General features: G+C 44.2%; 3 protein-coding genes across 3 annotated transcripts in view; 2 read left to right on the forward strand and 1 right to left on the reverse strand.

Annotated features, from left to right (window-relative positions):
• The window catches only part of cwc27 (CWC27 spliceosome associated cyclophilin), a 62,365-nt gene extending 61,536 nt beyond the window's left edge, over window positions 1-829 (reverse strand). The window contains exon 1 of the mRNA XM_079523749.1: window positions 413-829. Coding sequence (XP_079379875.1) covers window positions 413-454 — 42 coding nt within the window. The 5' untranslated portion in view covers window positions 455-829. The remainder of the gene's footprint in view (window positions 1-412) is intronic.
• A 515-nt stretch (window positions 830-1,344) lies between these two features.
• Window positions 1,345-9,975, forward strand: ppwd1 (peptidylprolyl isomerase domain and WD repeat containing 1). Its single transcript, XM_079523667.1, has 11 exons — window positions 1,345-1,552; window positions 3,438-3,540; window positions 3,761-3,864; window positions 3,980-4,100; window positions 4,407-4,854; window positions 6,552-6,742; window positions 7,614-7,803; window positions 8,409-8,590; window positions 9,040-9,121; window positions 9,460-9,642; window positions 9,738-9,975. The coding sequence occupies exons 1-11, from the start codon at window positions 1,399-1,401 to the stop codon at window positions 9,879-9,881; spliced, it is 1,902 nt and encodes a 633-aa protein (XP_079379793.1). The 5' UTR covers window positions 1,345-1,398; the 3' UTR covers window positions 9,882-9,975.
• Window positions 9,976-12,325: 2,350 nt separating this feature from the next.
• Window positions 12,326-14,179, forward strand: LOC306939453 (dual specificity tyrosine-phosphorylation-regulated kinase 2-like; the record flags this gene model as incomplete). Its single annotated transcript, XM_079524040.1, has 1 exon — window positions 12,326-14,179. The coding sequence occupies one exon, from the start codon at window positions 12,326-12,328 to the stop codon at window positions 14,177-14,179; it is 1,854 nt and encodes a 617-aa protein (XP_079380166.1).
• Between the last annotated feature and the right edge of the window lie 2,086 nt (window positions 14,180-16,265).

The raw sequence follows: 16,265 nt of genomic DNA on the forward strand, positions 1-16,265 counted from the left end.
AATAATAAGAAGAAGAATTCTGTTTCTGACAAGAGACCTGTTACTGAACTAACACTCTAGTAGTCCAATGATATGAAGAATAGAGACATTTAACACTTACACTTTTTGATGAATTGAACATGGTGGACCCTCTTGTAAACAAGTGTAATACTTAATTGGGTCGTCCACTCACAGTTAACAGCCTTTGTATTGAGTTTGTGCTTGAAATGTACTGTAATTATGCAAACTATAATAAATATTTCAATCAATCAATCAATACACAACCTAATTGAATCCCAGTCAAATTACATTATGTCTTTAAGTGCAAGCCATAAACTTGGCTTTGAACCTTTGACAGAAGCCATTATGATTTACCATCATTCTGGTAAATCACAAACTCACTGAGCTTGTAGTGATCTGTTTTGTTACTCACCTTGCCATTTGTTGGGGGCTCTTGAATGTAAATGTTACTCATTGTTCCGATATGCAGTCAGTCAGCAGAGAACAATAACAAGCACGTTTTTCACATTGGCTAATGTAACGCGACTATAAAGTCAGATAGATATGGCTATCAATCAAATCTATGAAACAAAACAAATACTTTAACTGATATCACGATTTTACTACAGTCCTCACACAGCCATGTTTTGGGAGTATTGTTTACTTTCAATAAATGGGGGGATACTTCGAGAAAACCTTTTTTTAAATGTGTTATCAATTCCAACCATACCAGTTGGGTGTGGATATTTGTGATATCCAAGCTGTATGCGGGTAGTTTATTTAGGCAACGGACAATTAAAAAACAAATATAGGCAAACAAACATTGTCGCTTTAACATAAACTCCCCTATTTTGTTGGTTTGGCTCAGGTGTTGCATTATAATCCGTCCCTGTAGAAACAACAGACGCCTCCGACCGACCGGGTCCGCTACCGCTAATAAATCTGGAGTTGATACATACTACTTCACTTTTGCATGTTGTTGTGGATCCTGTCTAGGGCGGATACGGAAACGGCCAGTGTGCATACGTGTATGTTTTGTGGGTGGGAGCGTACCGGATACAGTAGGCGGGATCTAGACCGGATCTGAGCAGCACTGAGAAGTCTAGTAGTGGTGACGCAAAGTTAACACTATTTAACAGCACTACGCATGAGGTAGAATAATCATTTTAAATTGGGATGGTGTGTCGTTTTTTTAGTGTTCATATTTGACTAGATGTTATTTTCTAAACAACCGTAGTAAAAGAAAAAGAAAGAACAAGCCAGAGGTCTATAAGTGCCGATCTACAAGCTCACCACGCGTCGCACCGCGACGCGTGGTGAGCTTGTAGATCGGCTATTTTCGAATGCGCGCCACCGGAAGTAGGGTGTCCCGGAAAGACGACCCGGCCACCGGTTCCAGGAGGACAACAGACAACAACCATGGCGGCGGAGGGAAGCAATGTGGAGTTGAAGCGCAAACTTGACGCAGTTGATGATGAGACAGAACAAGAACAACCCGCCGCAGAACAAGAGGATGGCGATGAATGGGTCGGACCCATGCCGAGCGAGGCTGTACACACCAAGAAGAGAAAAGGTCGGGTTACATGTCCTTATATGTGTTTGGTTTGGTTTCTTTCTGTGTGAGACGCAGTGAGACAAGACAGCCTGGCATTGGAACTTCTTCTCATGAACACTGTTATCTATCTATCAACCTGTGTGGCCATGTTTTCCTCTTCTCATTGGATTGCAATTAAATCCCCCGCGTGTCCAGTCCAGTCCTCCCAGGGGGAAATATTCATTGGACTTATTGGCTTCAGGCAGTACTACTCGTGTACCTACCTACCTAGCCCCTCTCGGGACCCTCCGTAAAGTTTGTTTACTTTACATAGGGTCCCTTTGCATCTATTCCATGCGAAATGGTATACAGACGTACATACCCTCGGAAAAGGCAGTGCTGCGGCCTTTTGGTGGTGGTGAGATGTTTCAAAAGAAGCATATATCGGCTATAGGAGACAACAGCGCAGAAGCCGTTAAGTATTTTTAATCTTTGTTTGACCGTTTTGGCTGCTCTGAAATTCTCTTCCTTCCTTCCTTGACTTCCTTATTGACATCCCATTGTACCGCCTCCAGCACTGGGGCTGGCTAGCTGCGCGTCCCTACGTTCCTGCCTCTGATCTGCCAGATCAGTCCCGGTGCTGGAGGCGGTACAATGGGAAGTCAAGGAAGGAAGGAAGAGAGAATTTCAGAGCAGCCAAAACGGCCAAACAAAAAAAATACTTAACGGCTTCTGCGCCAAATGAAAAGTCTCTGACGTTTCCGTTGTCTCCTATAGCCGATATATGCTTCTTTTGAAACATCTCACCAAAAGGCCGCAGCACGGCCTTTTCCGAGGGTATGTACGTCTGTATACCATTTCGCGTGGAATAGATGCAAAGGGACCCTATGTAAAGTAAACAAACTTTACGGAGGGTGCCGAGAGGGGCTACTACCTACCCGACATCAGGTGCTGGGTCTCAATGCAAAAACGATACATGATGCATTACCCATTCCGTTAATGATAGGGTGGGTACTGTTTTTGCAAATTATAGATCTTGCTTAATCTGGATGTCCATAATTCAATTTATGCAGTGAATCCACATCCTTTTGGAATCATTATTTGTCATTTTTTCAGTATGCCATGATTGCCATCTCTGTCCTAGACTTGTTCAAACTCCTTAAAATTCACAGGAACAGGATCTCCCACCCAAGCTTATGGTTTTACACATTTTCATGTTTAATTTCCTGAACACAATAGCCTACTATATTCAATAATTACTGCAATGACTATTCCCGACTCAAACACCGGATTGGAGGGGTCTGCTTTTTTAAGCTACCCTCCTGTGCTCTTGTTGTGGTCCTTCATTGTTCTGAAGCCCTTTAACAAATAAAGCCCAGCGCACCATTTTAAAATGCTTTCTCTTCATCAAAACTAAGGAGCAGTGCTTCGTTTTGAGCTTTCTTTGAGTAACCTATAGCCCCTCTCGGGACCCTACGTTAAAGTTTTCTGACATTTGGATGACTTTACACGTAGGGTCCCTAACCATCGGTCATTATATATATGGTAATTATGGAATACAGACAGACTTACCGTCGCAAACGCTTGTGCTGCGCTGTTTGTGTGATAGTGACATGTTCCAAAAGAAGCATATATCGGCTATAGGAGACAACGGAAACATCAACGAATATTCCTTTAGCGCAGAAGCCGTTAAGTTTGTTTGACCGTTTTGGCTGCTGTGAAATTCTCTCTTCCTTCCTTCCTTGACTTCCTTATTGACATCCCATTGTACCGCCTCCCGCACCGACAGTGGCTAGCTGCGCGTTCCTGCCTCTGATCTGCTCTGTCGCAGCTAGCCACTGTCGTTGCGGGAGGTCCCGATAGGGCCTAAGTAACCTATTGAGTGCATGTCTGACATTTAATCGTCCTTGTTTTCTGCCCTTAGTGTTGGAATACGAGCGTGTCTATTTGGACAATCTGCCGTCAGCTGCCATGTATGAGCGAAGCTACATGCACAGAGACGTTATCACATACATTGTTTGTGCCAAGTAAGTTTTAATCCTTCTAATGTTTCCATAAGTCTAGGAAACTAGTGTACTACTTAGCCTGTAGCTGTTCCACACTCAGCAAGCTGTTGTTGATTCATTCAATCAGTGATATTCCCAGTTCGATGCAACAACCACCATCACTCTGAGTTTCTCTTTTTTCTCCAGACTTTGTGTTATCTGACCAGTTTATCTGACCAAAGTTTATCTGTTCCCTTCTTAGGACAGACTTTGTCATCACAGCCAGTCAGGATGGCCACGTCAAGTTCTGGAAGAAGAAAGAAGATGAGGGAATAGAGTTTGTGAAGCACTTTCGCAGCCATCTTGGTATGAATGACATTTCTTGGGTAGACGCCGGACACTGTCATCATGTTTTACAAATGATATTTGTCAATTGGCTCAAACCAGGAATCTCAATCTGTGCGCCTTTCACTTTGTGCAGGTGTGATAGAGTGCATTGCTGTCAGTTCTGAGGGGGCCATTTTCTGCTCTGTTGGTGATGACCAGGCCATGAAAGTATTTGATGTTGTCAACTTTGACATGATCAATATGCTGAAGTTGGGGTATGTGTGCACATATGTTCTCTATGACATGTAAAAGGTTGTGTGCATAATTAATCACAATGGACTGCATTATGATCTGCTGCAATTTCCTTAATGCCAAGAGAGGCTGTTTTTGCTTTTGATAAAGATTGTTTAAAATAAGTCCTTTTGAAGTTTCTGTTTGAAGTCAGAGAATCATACTGAAACTGACTACAATGATATTAATATCATGTAGTCAACATGAATATTTGATATATAATAAGCTCTCTTTGCTCAAGCACTAACAAAGATTTGACAGTATGACATTATCTGTTTGTCACTGTGCAGCTTCCATCCAGGCCAGTGTGAATGGATATACAACCCAGGGGATGCCATCTACACTGTAGCCTGCTCAGAGAAATCTACAGGGAAAATCTACGTCTATGACGGACGGGGAAGCAACGAGCCGCTGCACATCATTGACAAGATGCACTCTTCGCCACTGTCCCAGATCCGCTTGAATCCCAAGTTTAGGGTCATTGTCTCGGCTGACAAATCGGGAATGCTGGAATACTGGACTGGCTTCAGAAATGAATTCAAGTTCCCCAAGTATGTTCACTGGGAGTACAAAACGGACACAGACTTGTACGAATTTGCAAAAAACAAAACCTATCCCACCAGTCTGGTGTTCTCTCCTGATGGTAAGAAAATGGCCACCATCGCGTCTGACCGGAAAGTCAGGATCTTCCGTTTCCTGACTGGGAAACTGATGCGGGTCTTTGATGAATCATTGACAGTAAGTTCTACTTGGTCGCTCGTCCTGGAAAGTGTGTAATGCCTGATTTATACGTGGTTGCATGCCAACCGCTACTGTGCACAGAAAATAGCAGATCTACACGCTCACAATACATCACAGCACAATGCATTCTATGTTTGTAGTTATTTTTGGTGGGTGACAGCGGCATGCAACCAAGTATACAGTAATTCACCCTGACAAAATACGCAAACCATGCCCATTCTTTTTTATTTGTTAAGCTGTCCTACCTTTGGCTGGGAGTCCGGTCCGCACCCCGGACCCGGTCTATGTATCGAAGCGTCCCTGAGAAAAACACTTGACCTTTAACCCCTCCCTCATTGGTCTTAATAGTTAAGGTGGGTAAAATGCAGAGGACAAATTTCACATTATATGCAAATATACAGTGACAAATAAAATAAAAAAAACAAAGGAGTGGCGACTGGTGACCAAAGTCTATTATTATTACCGGTATATCTAACCCATTAACGTTAGCTATCCAGTATCTACCCTAAGGCACACGTCATGGTCAAGTATTTATAATATTGAATTTAGAAACGGGCGATAATAACCGGCATGCTCATTGACACGCAAAGCCATTGGCTTCTCTGTGCAGGCACTCGCCTAGCAGACCGCTCAGGCATGCCTCACTCGCCTAGCAGACCGCTCAGGCATGCCTCACTCGCCTAGCAGACCGCTCAGGCATGCCTCACTCGCCTAGCAGACCGCTCAGGCACTCGCCTAGCAGACCGCTCAGGCATGCCTCACTCGCCTAGCAGACCGCTCAGGCATGCCTCACTCGCCTAGCAGACCGCTCAGGCACTCGCCTAGCAGACCGCTCAGGCACTCGCCTAGCAGACCGCTCAGGCATGCCTCACTCGCCTAGCAGACCGCTCAGGCATGCCTCACTCGCCTAGCAGACCGCTCAGGCATGCCTCACTCGCCTAGCAGATCGCTCAGGCATGCCTCACTCGCCTAGCAGACCGCTCAGGCATGCCTCACGAGCCTAGCAGACCGCTCAGGCATGCCTCACGAGCCTAGCAGACCGCTCAGGCATGCCTCACGAGCCACAACGCCTCACAGTTGGCACACCTGTGAAATCACAGCGATTGGGTATGGTTTGCACAATTTGTCAGGCCAAAAGGCGTACAGGTGGCTGGAACACACACACTTGTGTGGGTACGTTTCACTAAAAACGCCGGGACAACGCTCCACACGTCCCAAACTCTTCTCCCTTCTGGCCCCAAAACTGTGGAACGCAGTCCCCGTTGCAATCAGAACTGCAGCATCACTCCCAATCTTCCGCCGTAGTTTGAAAACCCACCTTTTCAGACTCCACCATGGCCCATAGCACTTACCCTACCCCCTTAGACAGCACTTTTTTAGACTTAGATAGCAGTTGAAACAGACTTATAGCATGTCATTTAGACAGCACAATAACAGTACAGCATAGTATAATATATATGTATAGCTTATATGTATAGTGTCATTATATATAGATATGTTCTAGTTACGTTCTTGCTTACGCATGTTTCTTGATAAATGCTGTTTATATATGTGATGTATTCCCATGCTTTTTGTTCTTGCTTAATGTAAGTCGCTCTGGATTAAGAGCGTCTGCTAAATGCCTAAATTGTAAATTGTACAGTAAGTCACCTGAATTGACAATTCTCACTCAAAGCTGATCTTTGTGGTGTTAGATGTTCACAGAACTTCAGCAGATGAAGCAGCAGCTGCCCGACATGGAGTTTGGGAGGCGAATGGCTGTGGAGAGAGAACTGGAGAAGATTGACGGCATCCGTTTGACAAACATCATCTTTGACGAGACAGGTCACTTTGTCCTCTACGGGACGATGCTCGGTGTCAAAGTTGTAAACTTGGAAACCAACAGGTATGTTTCAAGTGATCCTGGACTGGTAATGCTTATTTTGTACTGCTATGGTGTTGCTCACCGAAAATAGCATTACATACCTTTGTACAACGAACAACTTAGAAATCAGGCTAACATGTTATTGCTTAAATTGAAAAAGATTGATACTATATTGCTCCCTGGTGCCAGACAGCCTACTTTGTTGACATTGCGTGCTAGTTGTTTTAAAACTAATTTGTAAATCAAGTTCCCCTTATATTACTTGTTAAAAATCAGTTTGTCCTAATCCTAAATTCTATGATCTCTATAATATTTGAAATCATCAGACTTCTTCGGATATCTTAAAGCCTCACTATGTAACCCTTTTTTATGAACAAAATGTAATTTTGTCCAATCTACTGTATATGGTAGAGTATGTTGATACAATATAACTTATACAATTGGGGTGGTTGTATACTAAATGCTATTCTATTGAGACATTTAGATGGTCACACAGATTTTGACCTTTATAGTCTAGATTCAATTTATCCCCTGAGCAAGCAGGCAGTCTCTATTTGCTCAATGGTAAAGATTTCAGCACTTTGTGTGGGAAACCGGGTTCAAATCCCGGGTAGAAGAGGACGAATGTTACTGAGTGCTGCTTTAAGTACATGTAATAACAGTCAGTGGGCTGTATTTTGCGTGTCTTAAGTACCAGGTCTTATTACTTAACTTAAGACCTGGAGGCGTGGTCAATGCTCTTTGGCCACTAAGAATAGCCAAATGGCATTGATCACACCTCCAGGTCTTAAGTTAAGTAATAAGACCTGGTACTTAAGACACGCAAAATACAGCCCAGTGTGTGTAATTCACCTGAAATATGACTAAACCTATTCCTCGTCTGCTTTGTAAGGTGCGTGCGGGTTCTCGGAAAAATGGAGAACGTCCGTGTGGTCAAGCTCTGCCTGTTCCAAGGCATCGCAAAGGCCTCCCAAGTGGCGCCCACCATTGAGATGAAGGCGTCCGACAACCCTGCCTTACAGAGTGGTGTGCCCGATCCCACCATCTTCTGCACTGCGTTCAAGAAGAACCGCTTTTACATGGTGAGATGGGACGAACGTTCTAGTCAAACAGTTACCAGAACTAATCGATTAGGGAAAAACATCAGACCCGTCTGAAGTGAGTGGTGCAAAAACTCAGCTTCCCATCATGCACATGTGCACAGTGTGAAGCTCAACAGCGCCACTTTGTCACCTGGTTGGTACCCTAAACATAGGGACATACATTACAGACAATAGGGAAAGACATTGCTGGGCATTGGAGTGCTGTTCCCTATGGTTGCACCACTCAATTGATTTCAATAAAATTATAAATTGTTTGGGGGAAGTTTAATTAAAAAATATGTTTAAAAAAATGTGGAAATAACATATCTACATGCTGACAATGCACTGTGGGCTTGTAGACCAGCTATCTTTGGTGACCCCGTATACCAATATAAAACTGGGCTTACTCGATTTACTCATTTACAAAAAAACAGTTGCAATAATATTTGTGGTGATTCATCATTGATAGTGTAAACTTTGCTAAAGTGCTATACAAATAAAGTTGTATTATTATAAAAATTCTATCCCATGTATATAAAGTTTTGTGAGACATACGGTATATTATTCATATTCTATTATTTATACATCCATGATTTGACTTCCAGTTCTCCAAGAGGGAGCCAGAGGATACAAAGAGTGCAGACTCGGACAGAGACATCTTCAATGAGAAGCCCTCTAAAGAGGAGGTGATGGCTGCCACCCAGGCTGAGGGTCCCAAGAGAGTGTCTGACAGTGCCATCATACACACCACCATGGGAGACATCCACATCAAACTGTTCCCCGTTGAGTACGTCCCCCCACATGGTTCTGATGTAGTGCTGCCTGCAACTAGACATGATCTCCTTCTCAGTTACTTTTTAGATTTATTTTTTTACGATTGACTAAATCTGTGGTTCTGAAATGTTTTAGTGTCAAGGACACCCAAATTAATATGTATTTGCCACATGTACATGTGTTAAAATGATTGTGATGGTATGTGCTGGAGACCCCCTGGAACCTCTCAAGGTCCTGGACCCCACTGGACTAAATCTATCTAAAAATAGCAAACATAGCAGTTCTCAATGCACCTCAAGGTGTTGGGGAGCTTGTACTTCGGCAAGTTTTGCTACTTTCTTTTTTACATTCCCGACCACTGTGATGATGATAGTTCAATTGTTGTTGATTTCCGTCCAGGTTATTCTGTGTCATTTGTACGTTAAGATGTTTATTCAGATGATCTTTTTCATGTTTCACCAGATGCCCCAAAACGGTGGAGAACTTCTGTGTTCACAGCAGGAATGGTTACTTCAACGGTCACATATTCCACAGAGTAATCAAGGTGTGTTCCCTGTTGTATCGTCTCAGACAACTGTACAGCACTTTATACTTTCATTATGAGGTTGATGTCTTGAGGCTGATGCTACTCAGTCTAGGGCTTTTATCGTAAATGAACACCCTAACTTGATCATACTACAGCGTCACGCAAGAGCATCAAAAGTAGCACATCCGCAAGCTTGAAACAAGGCGCGAAGTGACGTGTTTGGAGCTTGTAGATCTGCTACTGCTTGTCAGTTCAAATATGATTAATGTGGGGGGGTCACGGCCTGAAAAGGTTCAGAACCAACCAACCACTCACTGTCTTACCTGTCTGTATCCTCTGGTATTCCTGATGAGCAGGGCTTCATGATCCAGACGGGAGACCCCACAGGCACAGGCATGGGAGGAGAGAGTATTTGGGGAGGCGAGTTTGAGGACGAGTTCCACTCCACGCTGAGACACGACCGGCCCTACACGCTCAGCATGGCCAACGGAGGCCCCGGAACCAACGGCTCGCAGTTCTTCGTCACCGTCGTACCAACTGTAAGTTGACTCATTAGGGGGCATATCGTTTATATGACAACATGCCATTTTTAGTCTTTCCATCTTCTTCATGTGCTTTCTTGTACTACCCTCAGCCCTGGCTGGACAACAAGCACACAGTGTTTGGGAGGAGTGCTAAAGGCATGGAGGTGGTCCAGAGGATCTCCAATGTCAAAGTCAACCCCAAGACGGACAAACCCTACGAAGACATCAGCATCATCAACATTACCGTCAAATGATCTTTTTTTCCTATCAGTTCTATCAGTTTCCTTGTCATGCTGTCCCTTTTTTTGTTAACCTTTTTTTAACTGAATAAAGTATTTTAAATGGAAAGTTTCAGTCATAATCTATTGTGTCCTGTTAACACTTTTTGACTGAATCGTCTTTTAAATGGGAAGTTTCAAGTTTAATCATAGTCATAGTGACATCAATGAGTGTGTGTGTGTGTGTGTGTGTGTGTGTGTGTGTGTGTGTGTGTGTGTGTGTGTGTGTGTGTGTGTGTGTGTGTGTGTGTGTGTGTGTGTGTGTGTGTGTGTGTGTGTGTGTGTGTGTGTGTGTGTGTGTGTGTGTGTGTGTGTGTGTGTGTGTGTGTGTGTGTGTGTGTGTGTGTGTATAATATATATATATATATACAAATCTACAAACTAACTACCATATATATATATATGGTAGTTAGTTTGTAGATTTGTATTTCGGTCATTTGAAAATAGCTGATCCGCAACTTTAAAAATATTTGTAGTCTACAAATATTTTAAAACTTGAAATGAGACATTCTGCATAATATACTATATATAAACTTTATTACAGGCTCGTGGCCCACAAGGTAAGATACTTTTGTACATTTTAATTTCAGACTTTTACAGAGTATTTCTATATCACAGTATTGATACTTTTACTTAAGTGAAACATTCGAGTACTTTTTCCACCACTGCATTCTTTATATAGGTATTACTTAACCATTAAGAAAGCCTACTTGGCTATATCCCAAAACTACCAGTAGCTTGCCTTGCCTCGAGATCCAGACACCCCAGAGCCTTTCTATGTCTAGTACACTGATGTAAGCAAGGCAGTGGCATAGAGATTTCCAAAAATATTTATTTCACTTATTTTAAGCCTAGAATCAAGCCATCCAGGATCCCGTTGAGTGATTCTGTTGCAAATTTTGTTTTTCATAGAAACAATTCACCAAGATCCTGGAATGGCTCAATTCTAGGCTTAAAATTGATATAAATATTTTGGGAAATCTCTTAAGAGAAAAATCACACCCGTATGAAGTGAGGGGCGCTAATATATGAAAGTCTAACTCATGTTGATTAGGCGATGTAATGCTGATGTAAAACAAACGGTGCCAACACAAACATTAAATGCCATTAAAAGATGAAGGAGAGAGTGCATCCAAGCAATAGTAACTGATATTAATAATAATTTTGAGTCATAGTTTGTTGTAAAGTCCAACCATAGTAATGCACTGAACTTTATCCAATTATGAACTGTATCGGTGTTGGCTTTATATATTTTTTGGTATTGCTTATAATATAAATATTGTGCATTACAATTTAATTTAGTTTGTATCATTATCTCTGCATGCCCGGGATGCAGAGATTATGTATTGGCCCCTGTCTGTGTGTCTAATCTTGGAAACCGCCGGATCGATCAGCGCCTGTCAAAGGTTTAATGCACACTGCCAGTAGGCCAAGGAGGACACTCCCCTCACCACGGTGACCCATCCTGCTGTAGCTCGGCAAGCTATAGGCCAGGGGTGGGCAACTGGCGGCCCGGGGGCCACATGCGGCCCCCACCTTCACTTAATGCGGCCCTCAGGTTAATGTCAGAATACTGATATAATATTGGTTTCAGCTGTTTACAATTCCACAACATGCAAACATGACCCGCTTTAATTACTTCAGTCTAAATTAGTAGCTCATTGCTCAACACAAGTATAATTAAAAGGCATTTGAAATTACATAAAAATGTTAATTTTCAGGATTCCAATTAAAAAATAGTAAAAAATAATTCAACATTTCAATTCGAATATAGCAAAAATAGCCGATCTACAAGCTCAAAACGCGTCGCAGCGTTTTGAGCTTGTAGATCGGCTATTTTTGCGACGACCGTAATATATGGCCCTAGGGAGTGAGTGTTGAAATATAGTGGCCCTCTCCATTGTCAAAGTTGCCCACCGCTGCTATAGGCCTACACATGAAAGCCTAATACATTAGTACAAAAAACAACGGTTCATTTGCCATCCGCGTTATGTTGCTACAGTATGACTACATCAACACAGAGGAAAAGCTCATGGTTACGTCATCATTCCACACCATATATATAGCTCATTTTGAATCGTAGCATGCCATTGCACAATGCACACTTGATTCCAGTCATTCTGTTCAGCCATTAAATTATATAGAATAGAAATAGCACATTGATTCATTGAAAAGGCGCCTTAGAACTGTAGGCGCAACTGCAACATCAGTTTACTATGGCGCCATGGAGTAAGCCAAGGAAAGGCAGTGCAATTGCTAATAATTTGAATACCACATTTCAGCACAAAGGAAATTCAAAGTTCTTTACACAAAAGAGCATGTTGTACGATGACTCATACATGAGAACAGATCACATCCTACAAGGACATGATGCAGATGCAAACAGTCCTTCCGGGCTACCCTCCATGCCTACACACACTATGGGGAGTGACAGTCCTTCTGGGCCCGCCTCCATACCTCCTAAACTCGGGATGGTGAATAACAGTCCATCTGGGCCACCCCCCATACCTAAACACACGGTGGTGAGTAACGAGGGCATAGTGAGGGATCAGGTGGTGGTGCAAGGTGGTCAACTCAAGGTCAATTATCTATATGAAGACCATGCGTACAGCCGTAAGATCAACGCTGTTACAGTGGCAAATACCCAGAACATCGGAGCAGCTGTCCAGGTGCCGGGCAAACCCACCCCTGTGTACGGCCTGCCCAGGGAGCACAGTGTGGACAGCACAGGCTCCGGTAAAGGCTCCAGTGACTCGTATGGCCCCCAGGGCAGTGGGAATGAGGTCAACAGCACACGCTTGCCGCTGACTCCTGAGCAGGCACTGAGGCTGTACGGCACCCAGCTGACCCCCCTGGAGCAGACAGAGGTCTACTCATACCCAGAAATCTACTTTCTGGGAACCAATGCCAAGAAAAGGACCACCGACATCCCCGGCAGCAGCAACTACAACGGCTACGATGACGATAACGCTCACTACATCCTCGTCCTGCATGACCAGTTGGCCTACCGCTATGAGTTCCTCAAGGTGATCGGGAAGGGCAGCTTTAGTCAGGTGGCCAAGGTGTACGACCACAAGCTGCGGCAGCATGTGGCCCTGAAGATGGTTCGCAACGACAAGCGCTACCACCGGCAGGCGCAGGAGGAGATCCGCATCCTGGAGTACCTGCGCAAACATGACCTCAACGATACCATGAACGTGGTGCACATGCTAGAGACCTTCATGTTCCGCAACCACATCTGCATGACGTTTGAACTGCTGGGTATGAACCTGCACGAGTTCATCAAATCGCAGGGCTCAAAGTTCCAGGGCTTCAGCCTGCCGGTGGTCAAGAAGTTTGCCCTTTCAATCCTGCAGTGTCTGGAGGCTTTGAGCAGACTAAAAATCATCCATTGTGACCTCAAGCCCGATAACATCCAGCTCAAGAGGGATGGACGGGGGAGCCAAAGTCAATCGCCTGGAGCCAAAGTCAATCACCTCGATGCCGCCATCAAGGTGATTGACTTTGGCTCCAGCTGTTTCGAAGAGACCGTGTTCCGAACGGCTTACATCCAGTCTCGTTTCTACCGCGCCCCAGAGGTGATCCTCGGCATGCGCTATGGCCTGCCCATCGACATGTGGAGCTTTGGCTGCATACTGGCCGAGCTGCTGACGGGTAACCAGCTGTTCCCCGGTGAGGACGAAGGCGACCAGCTGGCTTGTGTCATGGAGCTGCTGGGCAAGCCTCCACAGAAGGTCCTGGTTCAGGCCAAGCGGGCAAAGAACTTCATCAACTCCAAAGGCTATCCGCGCTACTGTGTCGCCAAGACTGCGCCCACGGGGGGCACCATGCTCACAGGGTCACTCTCCCGCCTAGGTAAGATGAGAGGTCCCCCGGGGAGTAAGGAGTGGAGGGCTGCACTCAAGGGCTGTGAGGACCCCACCTTTACTGACTTCATAAAGAAGTGTCTGGACTGGGACCCCTCGACGCGTCTATCTCCAAGCGAAGCCCTCAAGCACCCCTGGCTCACAGGCAAGCTCTTGCACGGGGCCAATAGCCCCCGGCAAGAGGGAAATAGCCATGGGGTCCACGCGGTGAAGAAGTTCCCCGAGCACCATTGCACATCCTGCTTCAAACCACATGTCACCTCAGTTCAGGGGAATGGAAGCGCCGGCACGTTACCCATTATGCAGTATGCCCCCTGTAGTCGCCATTCTTGGTCGACGAATAAACGTCGCCGTACTAAAAGTGAGGATGGTCAGGAGGCTACAGACAAAGCTGGCTACAAACGCTGACAACTAGGAGACTGAGGACAGCAGTAACACATGGGCAGCAGTGGCCCAGGGGTAGAGTGGCCGCATGGCAACCGGAAGGTTCCCAGTTCAACCCGGGGCTCCCCCAGAGCTAGTGTTGAAGTGTCCTTGAGCAAGACGCTGAACCCCTAATTGCTCACGATGAGCAGGTTGGTGCCTTGCATGGTTTCCTCCACCATCGGTGTGTGAATGTGTGTGTGACTGGGTGCATGTAAAGGCACAATATAAACACACCGTTTACACATGACTTCTGTGTTGTGTGATTCAAGTGCCATAGCCAACCTGCAGCTCTGTGCCCGAACCCCTGCCTGGGGCTGACTGGAGCCCTGGGTCTCACACTACAGCCACATGATGGGAGTCTCTGGGATCGGAAGATGTATACTCAGACGCTAAACAGAAAGGTAAGTAGTATGTATATAGGCATGTTGCAACATGGCGGTATATAACCGTTTTGTTGAACCGTTCGTTATGATTAATTAGCTTGAAGATATATTTTTTCTAACCTTAATTGTGACATGAGTACATTCACACAAATGCTACATGACAATAAAGCCACGCAATTTTTATTCAGAACAAGGTCGTTTTTTTCACCACGATTAAAGACATCAACATGTGAGGCATCAACTATGTGAATAGTTTTGATGCGATGATCACTAGTGAGTTTTCCTATTGTTTAGTCTTCACGCCCCTGGTGTGTAAAGTGGTGTGTTAAGCAGGGGGAAGATGGTTGTTCCAGCTTGGGATCTATAGACTATGAGAAGAAAAACTGTAGAGTAGCTGTAAATTAACTTGTGATAGTCTCTTTTTTCAAAAGAAAAATGGATGAATTAAACAGATGAAATAAAACAAAATGTGGTCATCTTTTCTTTTCTTTTTTCATCTTTGTTCCATTTTCTCCCAATTTAGTCACCAATTTCCCCCACATGTAGTCCGACACCGCTAACGAACCCCTACTGTTGGCCGACATGAACTCACCGACCACTCCTTTTCTGAGCAGTTTCTAGCCCGGTAAACCACTCCAGTTGCGTGAATTCACGTTATCATGTGTCTTCTCCATGTAGCAGTCGCTAGTGCAGATTCTAATGGCACCACAACTGTAGTATCCATTGTACAGGAACAGTCGTTTGTAGTCCTGTTGTACTGATGTACAAATGTAACTAAAAGGACCCTTATTATATATTTTGTAACACCAAAATACAAATTTGACATTGAACATAATACCTAAAATATAAGTGAATAACATGAGCTCAGCAATGACCCAGAACAATACAACATGAGAACATAATTTCCCAATCAGGAAACCATGGCTTGAATAGAGTAGAATAGGCCAGGGTCAGCGAGTGTGTGGGGCCAGGGTCAGCGAGCGTGTGGGTCTCAAACATGACTTTTACTAAACAAATATATTGTACTTTTGAGTTAACTCCACCAAGGTTGTTTACTTCTAAACATAGATTTGAATTTGGCTCGTTCGTTACCAGTTATTACTAGAGACAATGGGTTAACATAGTAAATCTTCTCTTCCCTGGCACAAAACCTTTTCAGATGAGGGGGTCCGCAGCATAGTTATAATAGCATAATAATAGAAGTGCTCCGATCAGGTTTTTGGGGACCGATCGGCCGATACCGATCTTGTGCATGAGGGGGAAATTGGAATATTTCCAAAATTATATGTCAAAAGTTCAAAAAACAGGTCACAACTTCCTATGTGTGGGGAGGAAGGGGAGAATTAGGCCTGTCACGAAGATGCAAAACGGATCTATTACTATCTGATTGACTTTTATACCACTTAAATGGTATAAAAGATCGGTTTCTCCGGATAGTCATTTCGTGTTAAAATATGCCGATCACCGATCGGTGGCCGATTGATCGTTGAACCTCTAATATATACGGTCTGCGGCTAAATTAAGTTGGGGTTCCGTGACATGATAAGGTTTGAGAACTAACTACTGCACTAGAAATGTGTTTCAGCTCATTAGATAGTTCAAAACGTTTACTTTCACTGTAGACCGAGCTGCTCTTAATATTTCCCCCTCAAACTGAGTGGATGTCCAGTCAAATTAAACTGTTT

This window comes from Electrona antarctica, assembly GCF_951216825.1.
Source record: "Electrona antarctica genome assembly, chromosome: 16".
Lineage (NCBI taxonomy): Eukaryota > Metazoa > Chordata > Actinopteri > Myctophiformes > Myctophidae > Electrona > Electrona antarctica.

Coding starts and splice junctions, on each gene's coding strand:
- ppwd1 (XM_079523667.1), top strand. CDS start 1,399: ATGGCGGCGGAGGGAAGCAATGTGGAGTTGAAGCGCAAACTTGACGCA. Junction 3,865..3,979: donor GCACTTTCGCAGCCATCTTG/GTATGAATGACA, acceptor CACTTTGTGCAG/GTGTGATAGAGTGCATTGCT. Junction 4,855..6,551: donor TCTTTGATGAATCATTGACA/GTAAGTTCTACT, acceptor TTGTGGTGTTAG/ATGTTCACAGAACTTCAGCA.